This window comes from Oxyura jamaicensis, chromosome 3, assembly GCF_011077185.1.
Source record: "Oxyura jamaicensis isolate SHBP4307 breed ruddy duck chromosome 3, BPBGC_Ojam_1.0, whole genome shotgun sequence".
Taxonomy (NCBI): domain Eukaryota; kingdom Metazoa; phylum Chordata; class Aves; order Anseriformes; family Anatidae; genus Oxyura; species Oxyura jamaicensis.
Window position 1 is genome coordinate 116842515 of NC_048895.1, and position 13589 is coordinate 116856103.

At 58.6% G+C, this 13589-nt stretch overlaps 2 protein-coding genes across 3 annotated transcripts in view; one reads left to right on the plus strand and one right to left on the minus strand.

Moving 5' to 3' along the window:
- The window catches only part of PNOC (prepronociceptin), a 15015-nt gene extending 8319 nt beyond the window's left edge, over positions 1-6696 (plus strand). The window contains exons 4-5 of one of the 2 annotated variants that reach the window (XR_004749290.1): positions 5989-5995; positions 6686-6696. Coding sequence is in view for 1 of the 2 variants with exons in the window: in XM_035321247.1 (XP_035177138.1) it covers positions 668-717 (50 nt within the window). In the remaining variant the exon portion in view is untranslated. Of the gene's footprint in view, positions 1-667; positions 1833-5988; positions 5996-6685 lie in introns of those variants that run through there. The other variant, XM_035321247.1, reaches the window with a different exon arrangement.
- On the minus strand, positions 5787-12512 carry ZNF395 (zinc finger protein 395). Its single transcript, XM_035321242.1, has 9 exons — positions 12157-12512; positions 10760-10947; positions 10459-10571; positions 9645-9880; positions 9454-9554; positions 8533-8800; positions 7869-7961; positions 7677-7780; positions 5787-6359 (listed from the first exon to the last, which is right to left on the minus strand). The coding sequence occupies exons 1-9, from the start codon at positions 12391-12393 to the stop codon at positions 6248-6250; spliced, it is 1452 nt and encodes a 483-aa protein (XP_035177133.1). The 5' UTR covers positions 12394-12512; the 3' UTR covers positions 5787-6247.
- Positions 12513-13589: the final 1077 nt, after the last annotated feature.

Consider the following 13589-nt stretch of genomic DNA (forward strand, 5'->3'; position numbering starts at 1 on the left):
TGCGTTCCCCATTCCCACGGGTGCAAATTAAAAATAGGGGGGGGGGGGAAATTAAACGTGGCTTGAAAAGACCAAGCCACGAGGCGAGGCTGCATGTCCCTGGCTCGGTGACAGCCCCAGGAAAGTCCCTTTGCCATCGTTCACACCGGGATGACGGGCAAAAGGGTTTTGTCCCCAGCACCAACGAGATCCGCAGAATGGTTCAGCCCCCAAAAGGCAGGAAAAAAAGTCAAATAAAGCCAAACTTGTTGCTTTTAGAAAGGAGATGAAGCCTCCCAAAAGCTTTGCGTTGGCAAAATCTAGCAGCGAGTGGGGGGCAGCCCCTGAAAAGCGGTGCCGGCGGGAGGAGAAGCCGGGATGGTCGGGATGCTCAGAGCCCCCAGCGCCTGCCCTGCAGCCACCGCGGCCACCCACCTCCCAAAACACCCAAAACTGAGGTTTGGGGGGGAATTTTTAATTCCCCTCCTATTTTTTATCCTTTTTTTTTTTTTTTTTTTCCTCTTCTTTTTGTGCTGCGAGGCATCTCCCTAACCTAGGGGATTTCTCCCCGGCCCCGCAGCCCCCGGGACCGAGCATCCCGGCCCCTCTCCCGCTCCGCTCTCAGCTGCATTTCTTTTTCTTTCTTTTTTTTTTTTTTTTTTCTGTTTTCTTTCTGTTTTTTTTGTAGCGTTCCGGCACCGCGTCCCGGCACCCGCCACCAGGCACAGGCAAAATTAGCCCTGCTCCTGTCCACCCAAGCAGCCTCCACCTCTCTCTGACGGACCCCAAAGCGCTTCAGACTCGCACGCGTTCAGAAATCACTTTTCTCCCTTCTGGGGAGCAGCCACCTGGGTGCCCGCCCGTGACCGATCTTCACTTAATTTAAGCCAGGACGGGAAGGATTCGGCCACCGCCGGACACGGGAGCGAGGACGGCGGGGAGGGGGACCACCAAAAAAAAAAAAAAAAAAAAAGAGGAAAACGGGATTTTTTTTGCAAAATTCGCACCTCTCTGCATTGGAAACACCCCACACGTTGGACGCAGTGGAAAATAGTGATTTTTTTTTTTTTTTTTGGTTTTTTTCCCCCCTCCCGCCCCCCAGATTATTATTTCACGCTTTTGGGCATCCCCTCCCAGCCCCGGCCCCTCTCCGGGACCCCGGCCGGGGAGATTTATCCGCACCCCCCGGATTTATCCCCAGCTTTTTGGCTGGGGGACGCTGAGACTCCGAGAGGTCGCATCCCACCGTGGCTTGGTCCCCGTGCGCCCGCAGGAGGGGACCGGAGCACGGTGCAGCGCCCAGGGCTGGGTAGAAAACACCTGGAATTGTGTTGTTTTTTTTTTGCTTTTATTTTTTTTTTTCAATATTTTTTTTTTAATTTTTTTTTTGCGCTTTCCTTGAGGTTTGAGAAGGACTCCGGGGGTTGACTTCTTTGCTCAGCAACACAGCCGCGCGTGCGTCTCTTGTCGCGTCCCCCCGGCATGTATCGCGTCCCAGCTGCCGTCCCCGCCGGGGCGCCTTCCCGGGGCTCCCACAGCGTGACCCCGGAGCCGTGTGTGTCCCCCCCAGCCCCCTCCATTCCAACCCTTCTGCCTAATTTGCTGCCCGAAGCATGTCCCGCGTGCCCCGCGCCCGGGTCTCACCCGCAGCGCCGCCCCTTCGCCGTTTGTACAAAAAAAAAAAAAAAAAAAAGATAATAAAAAACCCGACGCACCCCGTGGAAACAAACAAAAAAACAGCAAAAAAAAAATCTCGCCCCTCTCCCCCTGGTCTTTTTAATTGTTTCATACAAAGATTTCTCCATTAAACTTGTACATAGCAAAAGGATTAATAAATTAGTTTACTGTTTCTACGATCTCAGAGCGACTGGCGACCGTCACTTGGGGCAACGCTTGCAGCGCAAGGTCCCTGCCGACCCCCACCCCGGGGGGCTCAAACTGCCCCCCTCAGCTGGGAAATGGCGTGGTTTTGGGTGAAAAAAAAGGAGATTTTTGTAAATGTGCGTGGTTTCCAGCAGAGATCACCCCCGGTATGGGCTGCGACAGTGCTTCAGGGGGCGTCACGCCATTGCGCACATGTCCTATGGGACAAAAAGGGGTGGATGGGGGGGGGTTATTTTGGGGAAAAAAAAAAGGATTTTGTAGCTTAAGAGTGGGAGGGGGAATACGCTCAAAGGAGATGGAAAAAAAAAACCAACAGGGAGATGCCGGGAGATGTGGGCTAGGCTGAGATCGTGCCAGCTCACTTCAGGGATGTCCCCCACAGCAGTGACCCCAGTGCTCGAGGCCAAACCTTGTCCCCGGGGTGCCAAGCGGCTCCTGTCCCCAACGCCACGTGCCAGCCTCCCCTTTAGGTCGGGGCGATGAGGGATCCCGCACCGGGATGCTCCAGCCTCCACCATGCCATGTCCCCGGGGGAAAATTTGGGGTCTGGGCTCCCTGCCTCGCAGGGCCACCGCTTGGTGGGTGTCACGGTGCCAGTCCCCGCCGGATTTGGGGAGATGGTGGCATCGCGGGCGGTGCTGGGTGGGTTTTGGTATCGTCGCCGAAATGCCGTGGCCGGGTCTCGCCGAGAGGCTCGGGGTTAATGTGCGGGGTGCCCCCAGTGCCCCCAGTTCATTCCCAGTTTGCAAAGCCAAGGGGGAGGTGAAGAGAGGGGACTTGTGCTGCGTTTGTGGCCGGTGGGCATCCATTGCTTTGCCCGTGCCCTTTTGGGACCAGTGGTTCCTGAGCCCCTCTGCTACGGGGCCCGAAACCCCGTGGGACTGCTCGGAATTGCATCCCCGTGGTGCTCCCAGATCCAGTTTTTATCATTTGGATTTTTTTTCCTTTCCCAAGCAGGGCAGGCATCGCCACCTGTTGCGTCCCCAGGCAGCCCTTCTCTCCAAATTTCAGCCTCTCCTCCCACCCTTGTCTCCTTTTCCACCTCCTCTTTCACCTCCATGCATAAAAATAATAATTATAATAATAATTATCCAGGCTTTTTGCATCACAAGGCAGCTCCTGAGGTCAACAGAGCGACTTGCAAGGAGACCTTGCAGACACCTCGCAGCGGGACACCGCTTAAAAACCCTCCGGGGTTGGCACGCGCCGACCTCTCCTTGCAGCTTCCAGGCTGAAACTCGATGGATTTGGGGTTTGGGGGAGGAAAACCACCACCGAGGAAAAAGGAAGCAGAGCATGTGCTGCAGGAGGGAGAGGAGGTGCCATCGGCGGGCAGACACTGCTATCTAGTGGTGCCAGAAGTGGTTGTGCCAACGGGGAAGAAATATTCGGGGCTGTGGGACAGAAAGGGCCAGGGGACAGGGACGTGGGCTGCAAGGACGAGGCAGAGGCAGCAAGGCATCAGGCAACTTTTCTTTTTATTTCTTATAAAATATATTTCATATTGCTGCTGTAAAAATTACATTTCACATTTTTATTTCTTTTTCCCAATAAAAATAATACTTGGAAGACAGCCGAGAAAAGCTCCAAAGAAGACAGAAAAATTCACCGAGACGGCATCATCCCAGCCCGGCCGGGCAGCGGGGGCCCGCAGGAGCGCGGGGACAAGCGTCCCCAACCCCTTTTCCCCGTGCCACCACCGCCTGTCACCCGCCCCGACGTCACCCCCTGATGGTGACGGGGCACCGGGTGCCAAAGCGGGGCCACCCTGTGCTGCGTGTGCTCGGTTTTGCTCTCGGGGGTGCAAGCCCCCCTCGGCAGCAGCGGGGTGTCACCGTGGCCGGGCTGGAGAGGGAGAGCAGCCTCCAATTAGTGCCCAATTAAGAGGTTCCTATATACATACGTACAACGCGGGAGGCAGCCGGAGCAAGGGAAACTCTCCAAGCTGAGTTTGCAGGCTGGGGCTGAAGGGGAGATGGTTGAGAGCAGAAAAGACGGTCGGGAGCTGGAAGCGAGTTAAAAAATAATGAAGGAAAGGGATGGGAAAGGGGAGAAAAGCGAAATTATGGGAGGCAACCCGACAGGCGTTGTGGAAGCCCGCTGCCATCGCTGCAGGAAGACGAGGAGGGTTTTCTGTTTTACAGTGTAAAAAAACCAATGAAATAGTCCCAAACTGAAAGAAAAAAAAAACACAACAACAACCCTGCACCATTAAAAACAAGAACAAAAATGAGCCACGAGCAGAAGGACGATTTTGTCCAGTTAAGTCTGTACCGCAAAAGCCCTCAGAAAATCAGCCGTAGGCGCCTCCCACCCCCCGGATAAAACACCGAAACATTCCTGTGCAGGGAAATCCTGGCGGTAAGTGCTGTTCCCCGGGGGAAGAAGGCGCTGCACGGGCTGGGGGTGGCGGGGGCAGCATCCCCCAAATTTTGGGGGGTCCCACCGTGCCCCCGTCGCACCCGGGGACCCAGCACGCCACGCGTGCCTGCTTATTCTGGAGTCAATGCCACTTTTTTTCCCTAGAAAAATCCCCTTTACCCAGAGGTTATTTCCTTTTTCACAAGCCCAGGCTCCCGGCGGCGAGGAAAACCCTGACCTGAAGCAGGAGAAGGGCGAGGGCTTGGTGAGGATTGTCGGACGCTGCGCCCTGCTTTGGGGGACCAAGCCCCGGGGCGGCGATGGCCCCGCATGGCTCGTGTGACGTTTTCCTGAGTGATGGGGACCCAAAACGGGGCCCCACCTCCGTTTGGGGGCAGGAAGGGCATGGGAAGCGAGAAGGGAGAATCTCTGGGTCTCTCTAGTCGCAGGAGCAAAGGCACGGGGGCTGAGGGAGCCACAGATTCACCCTTTTGGGGGTTTTACGTCCGTGCTCCGGGCGCTGCTTTGAGCCTCTTAAAGGCCTGGGGGCGTTTTTTTTTAAACAAGAAACCAAACTAAAACCACATTTTTGAGTAGTGCAAGAAGCCAAACAGTGCAGTGGCTTGCTACCAGGATGCAGGGCACGAACCTGAAAACCCGTGGTTGTAAGTAAAGCGCTAGCCCCTGCTCTGGGGATTGTTGATGCCAGCAGGAGAGGAAAGGGCTTTTCCAACACCCCAGACTCCAGGAGGAGAGAAGAGAGGTTCTGGAATGATATTCTGTTATATATACAGAATTATAAAACAGGAAAAAAAAAAGGTTGCCAAGCACCAGTAACGTGCAGACATAAACCCGCTTCCCCTCCCCTTTAACGACAGGGCTCGCGTCCACCAAGGAGCAAAATAATTTGCCACAGCCACACGATTTGGGTGTTACAGGGGATTTTAGTTGTACTGCGTGGCCCTTAAAATCACCCCGGGCTCAAGCCTCGTGCCGGGATCGCTCTCGGCTTGATGGATAAGGGTTACGGGCTGCGAGCGACCCGCAAATATCAAATTATATCAAAAATGCAGCAAGACAAAAAAAAAAAAAAGTCCAGATTCCTGCCCTGCTGCGGGTGGGGTGCGAAGCAAATTTGGTTTGCCAAAACTGGGGCCGTGCTGTGATGCTGAGGGAAAGCCCTTCCCGGCCCTCCCAGCTGCCTTTTACTGGTGAAGCCTCAGGTTCTTTTACAAAATACAAAGTCTGCTCAGCCTGGCTTCGAAAGACACGGCGAGGGCCACGATGCAGGTTTTCACGGAACGAAGCAGAGGTACAAAGCCTAAAATGAGAAGGAATAGCTGCTTTTGCTTTAAAAACCCCGACAGTTTTCCTGATTGCAAGGTGTTTTTTTCTTTCCCCCTCCAAACCAACAAACGGGAACCAGCCACGCACGGCTCCCGTGCGACGCAACGCGAATGAAGCCCACGTCCACACGGGCACCGGGGAGGGAGACCCGGGACTCCTGCCCCGAGAACCATCCCCGCCCTGCTGGCATCGGCCCAGCAGCATTTATTTTTTTAAAGCTCTCGTGGTTATCGACGCCATCCCTTAAAGGACACGAGGGATTTGCACTTTCTAGGTAGCGAAGGGCCAGGGAAAGCTGCCTCAACGCCTCACCCCGGCGGATCAGGAGGCTTTAGTGCTGACCTGGGAAATGCAGGAAGCTCTTTGGTCCCCAGGTCGCCTACAGAAGCTCCCCTTGACCGCCGGCTTCCTCCTCCCAGCCCCAGTTTTTGCTGTACAAAGGGAGAAATTCTTCACGTTTTAAAAAAAAATAATAATTGGAAAACTTTTTCTTTTTTTTTTTTTTTTTAAAAAAAAAAAAAAAGAGCAAACCCAGCTGATGTACAATATACAGAAGGAGGAATTTACACGCAGCTCTGGAGGTCTCTTCTGGAGTCCCAGGAGGTTACCTCCAAGGTCCCTGGTTGCAGCAGTGAGGGACTCCGGTGCTCCCCGGGGAGGAGCAGGGAGGGAAGGCTCAGTCCAGGAAGCGCTGGCAGGCTTTTTTCCACCGGCAAGCCGTGCACCACTGGTCCCGGTGCTCGATGCCGTACACCTTACGGCACTTCTTGGCTTCACCGCGGACTTTCCTGCGAAGGGAAGAACCAGAATTTACCCCTGGACTGCGAAATTTCGGGTAACATCTCTGCTATACCCAAGGGCAAGCCCTGTAACTGGCCCTGAGCATCATTTTCATACAATCCCAGGATTGTTAAGGTTGGAAAGAGCCCTCCAAGATCACCTGGTCCAACCATCCCCCTACCGCGAACGTCACCACTGAACCACGTCCCCAAGCGCCACGTCCAACCTGTCCTTGAACCCCTCCAGGGATGGTGACATCCCTCTGTAGGGGGTTTGCGTGGCAAGGTTTTGGTAGCAGGGGGCCATAGGGGTGGCTTCTGAGAGAAGGATCTAGAACTGCCCCACGTTTGGTAAGGGCCCCACTGCTGACCAGAGCTGGCCCAATAAGTGATGTTTTTGTGCCTCTGAGAGCAGATTTAAGACAGAAAAATGCTGAGCCACACAGAGCTGGGACAGTGAGAGGAGTGAGGAACAGCCTTGCAGGCACCAAGGTCAATGAAGAAGGAGGGGGAGAGGTGCTCCAGGCGCCGGAGCAGAAGTCCCCTGCGGCCTGTGGTGAGGCCCATGGTGAAGCAGGATGTCCCTCTGCAGCCCATGGAGTACCACGGGGGAGCAGGGTTCCACGCTGCAGCCCGTGGAGGAGACCACGGTGGAGCAGGGGGACCTGCACCGATGGAGAGTGAGGCCTGTGGAAGAGCCCTGCCGGAGCAGATTCCGGACCGGACCTGCAGCCCGTGGAGAGGAGCCCACGCAGGAGCAGGTGCCCTGGCAGGAGCTGCTGCCCGTGGGGGACCCAGGTTGGAGCAGTTTGCTCCCGAGGGATGGACCCCGTGGTACGGACCCAGATCTGGAGCAGTTCTGGAAGAGCTGCTGCCTGTGGGCAGCCCACGCCAGATCAGTTCAGCAAGGACTGCATCCCGTGGGAGGGACCCCACAGCACAGGGGACGAGAGGGACCGAGAAGGAGCGGCGGAGAAGAAGCGCTACAGACTGACCATAACCCCCATTGCCCTGCGCCGCTCGGGGGGAGGAGGTGGAAGAGGGTGGATGGGGGGGGGGGAAGGTGCTTTTGGTTTCTTTCCTTTGTTTCTCACTTCTCTAGCTCGTTAGTAATAGGCAATAAATCTTCTTATCTCCCAACGCTGAGTCTGGTTTGCCCATCACGCTAATCACTGCGCGATCTCCTTGTCCTTATCTCAGCCCTTGAGCCCCTTTCATCGGATTTTCTTCCCGCTCCTCTTTGAGGAGGGGGAGTGAGAGAGCGGCTGCGGCGGAGCTCGGCCGCCCACCCGAGCAAAACCACGACAGCTCCAGCGGGACCCTCACCTGGTGCTGAGGGGCACGCGGGGCGGCGAGGCGACGATCAGGTGGGACTTGAGCATCGGCGTGGGCGGCTGGGGTTCGCTGAAGCTGAGCGACCGGCTCCGCACCTGCGGGGACAGCCAGCGGAGGGACATTTGAACCCAGGAGCGAGCCCAGGAGCTCCCCGAGGACCAAGGGGAATGGACGAGGACTCACCGGTGACAGGGACGGGAGGGTCGAGGTGGCAGTGGCCCAGCTGATGCTGGTGAAGATGTGGGGGGACACCGGGATTTGGATGGAGGGCAAGGCCTGCGGGGAGAAAGGCGGAAAAAAGGGGGGTCAGCATTAGTCCTGGGGGTCCCATTCCCACCTGCTGCCCCACAGGCGTTCACCTTCCTGCACAAACCAGCCTGGGGCACCCCCATACTGTTTTTTTGTTTTTTTGTACCCGTTTACGTAGGCTCCAGGGAGCTTTCTGCCATTAGTTCCGTACCCTTTCCCAGGGTGGGGACGGAAACGCGCGCAGCTTACGGATCTGCACCCCCCACGCTCAGCCCCTGCCGCTCCGAGCGCCGCCGTGGCAGGGGACAAGGGACAGGGACGGGCACCGAGGCCACCACCCCGTGTCTCCAGGTTCCCCGAGCGGCTTGGACGTGCAGGATCCGGCCCGGCCGCATTCCAGCCGGGCGCTATCTGCTGGGAGCAGGGCGTGTTGCATACCACCGCCGGGTAACTGCAGGGGAGCAGCGGAGGCCGACAGCTCCGCTGGCTCAGGAACAGCCTCAGCAGCAGCCCCGGAGCCCCCCCCAGCTTCAGCAGCAGCCCCCGAGCCCCCCCCCCAGCCCGGCTGTTGACAGGGCAGGGGGTGGAAGCAGCTCACCTGGTAGGCGTGATCGGCCTGGATGTGCCAGAAGGAGCTTGGAGCAGACTGGCTGAGCGCGCTGCTGGCCAGAGCCGGCTCCAGCGCCGGGGGTTCCAGCAGCAGAGCCTCCGGCTTGGCCAGGGCTTGCTGGATGATGATGGGAGCGGACGGGGATACGGAGGTGGGGCTGGTGGCGGCCGCCTCCGGTGCAGGCTCTTCCTTCACCTGCACTTCGGTGTAGTAGAAATCCTCCTCTCGCTTCCGCTGGTCAGAGTCGGCGCTGTCTCTGCCAGGGAGAAAAGGGGGAGAGGGGTGAAAAGGCAGCTCCCGGGTGCTGCCAGACGGCTCTGCAGGCGCCAAAGCATCCCGTTGGCTGCGATCAGCACGGCTGCTGCCTCTGTAACAGCACCAGCACGTCGGAGGAAGGCGAGGACATCTTCCAGCACCCGCAGAAACACCAGCGCGGTGACCAGGCACCGCTGAAAAAAAAACCCCCGCTTTCTCATCGAGCTCATTTAGCGTGGCTGCGGGTGAAGCCCTGAGGTTCACCCAAGAGGAAAAAAAAAAAAAAAAAAAGCCCAGAGCCTTTTTGGTTATTTTCCTGCTGCGTTTCTCCGGCACTGGATGGCAGTCCAGCGCTGCTGCTGCACCACGGCCCCACTGCCAGCACTCTTCCCAGAGCGCTCGCATTTGCAAAAGAGGAGAAAAATGCGTAAAAGGACAAAAAAATCGGAGGTTGCGGTGAGAACTGCAACAGCGACGCTGCTCCCCGCAGCCTAATCCGGTGCCTAAGGCAGACCTGAGCTGCACAGAGACATGGGGCATCTCCGGTCCTGGGGTTATTTAGTGCAGGGATCAGTGGCTCCCGGCACGCTCAGCACCAGGACGCGATGGTTTGGAGGCAGGGCAGGGGCTGAGGAGGTGAAACTTCGTCCTTACCCCAGGTGCTGGGTCCTGACGTGCCGCTTGATGCCGACGATGGAGCGCAAGACCTTGCCGCAGCTCGGCCACAGGCACTTGTACATCACCTTCACCGAGTTCTGGGGGACAGAGAGAGCCCGTGTCACCCCCAGCCCAGTGACAACGGCCCCCGGGGGGGGGAAGGGGGCTGTCCCCGGGGTTTCTGGTACCTTTCTCTTCCGCGGAGCTGGCTCGTCGAGGAGAAAGGGGTCGGAGTCGGTCTCGAAGCCGTCGTCAGCCGGCGGGGAGCTCAGGGCCTCGCTGGAGTGCTTGGGGCTGCCCTCGGGGTGGGGGGGCGAGGGGGTGGAGATGTCGCTGCCCCCGCTCCAGTGCCCGCTGGTGGTGCTGCTGCCGCTGTCCGACACGTCGCCGCTCTCCTTCCAGGGATCGCACGCCGCCCGCGAGGCTGCACGGAGGGGACACGCAGCCACCGTCACCGCGGGGAGGGCCAAAACCCCCTCCCGGTGGCTGAGAGCAACCCCGAGGCTGGATGTAACCGTGATGACATTTCCCTTCTATTTTTTTTTTTCTCCACGTTTTTAAATGAAGCCTTCGCGCCTTTGCTTGGTGCCAGCTCCCACTTTTACCCCACTCCCCCGCGGGGGCGCGGGTGGCGGGCGCTGGGGCACGCACATTTCCCACGGCTCCCAGCTGCTATTTTTATCCCCTGGGCTCCATTTGACTCCTTGGGAATGAAACCGCCTCTAAAAAAAGGAGCAGCCGGGTGGTGCTCCCCAGCCTGGGGCTCCCCGGCCCCCCCGGGACGGTGACGGAGGGCAGGGTCACCCCACCTGTGCACGGTCCCGAACGGCACCAGCGCCACGGGCTCCTCTGGGTCGCATCCAGCCCATCCCAGAAACCGTCAAGGCGCCGCTGCGGCTGGCAAAAGCGCCAAGGATCCGTATCTCTCCATTTCTGAGGGGGGGATGTTGTTATTCTGTACAAGTGTGGGGGTTGTTTTTTTTTCTTTTAATGCGCACTCACGGGGGATGCCGCTGTCGCTGGCGGGCGGGCTCTGCACCACGGGGCTGCAGGAGAGGCTCGTCAGCACCATGGCCGCCACCATCTCGTCCATCTCCACGGCGGCATCGTCCTTCCTGCACCGGGGGGGGGGGGAAAAGAGACGTGAAATGCTGAGAATAAATCCCCTCCATCCTAAACCATTCTGAGGATAACCCCCACCCCGGCAAGGTGGAAATATCCCCGTCGCCTCTCCCTGCTGGTGGAGAACCGAGCGTGACCCCTTCCCACGGGGCCGAGACGCCGCCAGCCCCCGGGCACGTACCTCTTGGGGACGTCGATGCTGCTGGACACCGATCTCTGCAGCGCCTGGGCTGCGGCCGGCCGCACGTCCTGCACCCTCCAGCAGGCGTGGGAGCCCTGCTCGGGCTGCAGCACCTTCACCTTGTCGCTGGGGGGGTCGTGCTGCTCCGCCAGCCCCGCATGGTCCTGCCCGCCGTAGGTGACGAGAACCTGAAAAAGGAGACCAGGGGAGGTTTGAGGACTTTTCCCCAATTAATTTGTCTCGTTTGGCTTTGCTCGCACGCCATCCCGCGGCAGACACCCCCGGTTATTGCAACCCCTGGCAAAACGCGTCGGTGAGAGGATGAAAAGCCAGGGAACAGAGGTCTCCTGGATGCCGGGACCCTAAAGCTGCACCTCAGTTCCTCCTGTCACTGCTCCCTCGGGCAGGAGGAGATGTTCAGACCTCACCTCCTGCTCTTCCACAGTGGCTCACTTTCTCCTGATGGGCTGTTCTGTGCCACCACCAGCCCCGAGCCTATTTCTGGTAATGGAAATGTATCCGTGTCCGGAGACACTGCGGGTGCCTGCAGCTATTTATAGGCCCAGGAGCCCTCTTTTAGGAACGCTGCGGGTGTCCCACCAAGGAACCGCTGCGGGACGGACGCACACACCCAGACACCGACCGGGGACCACCTCGGGTGGGACACCCAGCAGGAACAACAGGGTGGAAAAAGCCACAGCTGCAGCAGGATGAGCGCCAGGAGCAGCCTGAGCTCCCTCGCAGCCCGTATCCCTTTCTGATGCTCCCCAAAAACAAGGAGCAAGGCTTCCCCACGAACACCGTCCGTCCCCCAAGCTGGGCACCACGCAGGGAGGTGGCACACCTCCTTTGCTTTGCAAAACCAACACAGGATCCAGGGCTGGGTGACGTTTTGGAGGAGCTGTCGCCCCCCCCTTTTTCTTCCCCAGGGGCTGCTTCCCCGGGCAGGTCCTCACCTGCAGACCTTAAATCCTGGGGCAAAAAGCTGCCGCGGATGCAGCTCGGAGCTGGGGGGGGGGGGTCCCCACCACCACATGGGGTGCCTTCAGGTGTTAAGGAGGGATTCTGGGGAGATGGGACCAGCTCACGGAGGAGAAGTCCACTGGGGGGAAATGAGGTGTGAAACCCGTCTCCTTTAGCCTCAAATGTTTGGAGGATACCAGAGGGAAGCGGCTAGACTTCTCCGGTCTTCACCAGACACCCATTTTTAGGATTGGAGGCTCTGCACGAGGCAACGTGACCCAAACCCATCAGGCACAGCCAGGGCTAAGCGCACGAACACCGACACCCGTTAATTACAGCTCCCCCAATTACAGCTCCCCCTCGGACCTTTAATTAAGGGAAACCCCCCCCCAAGTTTTCTCCCCCTGCCCCGAGCCAAAAGCTTCCTTACGTACTTGCTGCCCGGCGCACAGCTGATGATGCCCGGGGCTGGGGAACCTCGGTGCCCGGCTGCTCTCCTCCACCAGCTGCAGGCAGGATCCGTCCTCCGGAGGCGCCGTGTGGGAAGGCGGCCGGCTGAGGTCGGCGGGCAAGGCGTGGATCTGGGGGGCCACCAGCACCCCGTCGGGCGCCGAGACGCGGGTGCCGAGCAGGGAGCGCTTCCCCAGGCGCCTGGACAGCACGCTCGCCATCTCGGCCACGCTGCAGGGGGGAGAAAAAAAAGACACGGGGAGGTTACCTCCAGCGCAGGGCTGCAACGAGCAATCAGCATCCCCACCCCAAAAACCCGAGGGGTCGTGTCCCCCATTGTCATCACCCTGGGAGCCGAAGCTCTGCGATGCCCGGACATCTCCGCACACCCGGGGGCTTGGTGCCCATAAAAGCCCCGTTTTTGCCGATTCCACACCAAAAGGGCCCCCCACGACGCTCTCCTTTCCTCCACGCCACCTTGTCGGGGCTTTCGGGGAAGCCTCCTGCAAGCTCGCACCTCGCGCCCTGCGCTCCCAGGGTCAAGGAACAGCCGCGTCCTCCTGCCCAGTTTTGTTTAAAAACAAAGCCTTTGGAGCATTTTGGTCTAAATAATCCTTTTGTAATTATTCCTAGCCTATTTTTGCTCGGGTTGGTGCGACTCTAGCAAGCGCGTGCCGACAGCTGCCTTCTCTGGCTTGTTTCTTTGGGTTTCGTGTTTGTGCTGCTGTTTTAAAAGAAATAAAGCGGTTTTAGGGTTCCTCAAAACCAAGAGAAATCCAGGCAGGGGGACGGGCAACGCGTCCTGGCGAAACCGAGGGCCGTGGCACCCGCTGGGACTGCAACAACTCCTCAGTCCCGTGCCTCGGGACGCGCCCCAAAAACACCCCCTCGCATCCCTCGGGGTGCCAGACCCGGCCGTGGAGGTTTGCTGCTGCCCGGCACAGGGTTGAGGCAAGAGATGCTCGGTTTGGGGTCACAGAGCAGCGGCGTTTTACTGCAAGATGCGAGGATTTTGTTACATCTGGGGCCCGCGATGGAAGAGGACGCAAGGACCACGGCGGGGCCAGCCCCCAAATGCCAGCGCCGGGCAAAAGCCCCCGACCAGGCTTCCTTCCAGCATCACCGATGTGGCAAGGATTTGGGGAGAAACGCGGCGGTTTTGCTAACTGCTCCTCGGAAGGCTGGAGGATTGGAGTTGATGCATCTGGGAGCAGCAGCGATGCTATTTTAGCCCCAGATTTCGGCCTGTGGCGCACGTTGATGTACAGGCAATGCCCTTCCCGCTATGGGAAGGGGGAAAGAAGCGCGGTTGCGACCAGGAGAAGCAAAACCCTCCCCCTAAAAATCCCTTTTCGGCGTTGGAGCCACATCTGCTTCCAGTAGACCCCCTCCTTTGAAGGCCGGATCCCGTTTCGGC

What these genes read in the sequence shown, in the direction of transcription:
- ZNF395 (XM_035321242.1), bottom strand. Translation starts at nt 12,393, where the DNA reads ATGGCGAGCGTGCTGTCCAGGCGCCTGGGGAAGCGCTCCCTGCTCGGC. An exon ending in AGCTGTGCGCCGGGCAGCAA is followed by an intron (nt 10,948 to 12,156) that starts GTACGTAAGGAA and finishes CTCCTTTTTCAG; the next exon opens with GTTCTCGTCACCTACGGCGG. An exon ending in GTCAGGACCCAGCACCTGGG is followed by an intron (nt 8,801 to 9,453) that starts GTAAGGACGAAG and finishes TCTCCCTGGCAG; the next exon opens with AGACAGCGCCGACTCTGACC.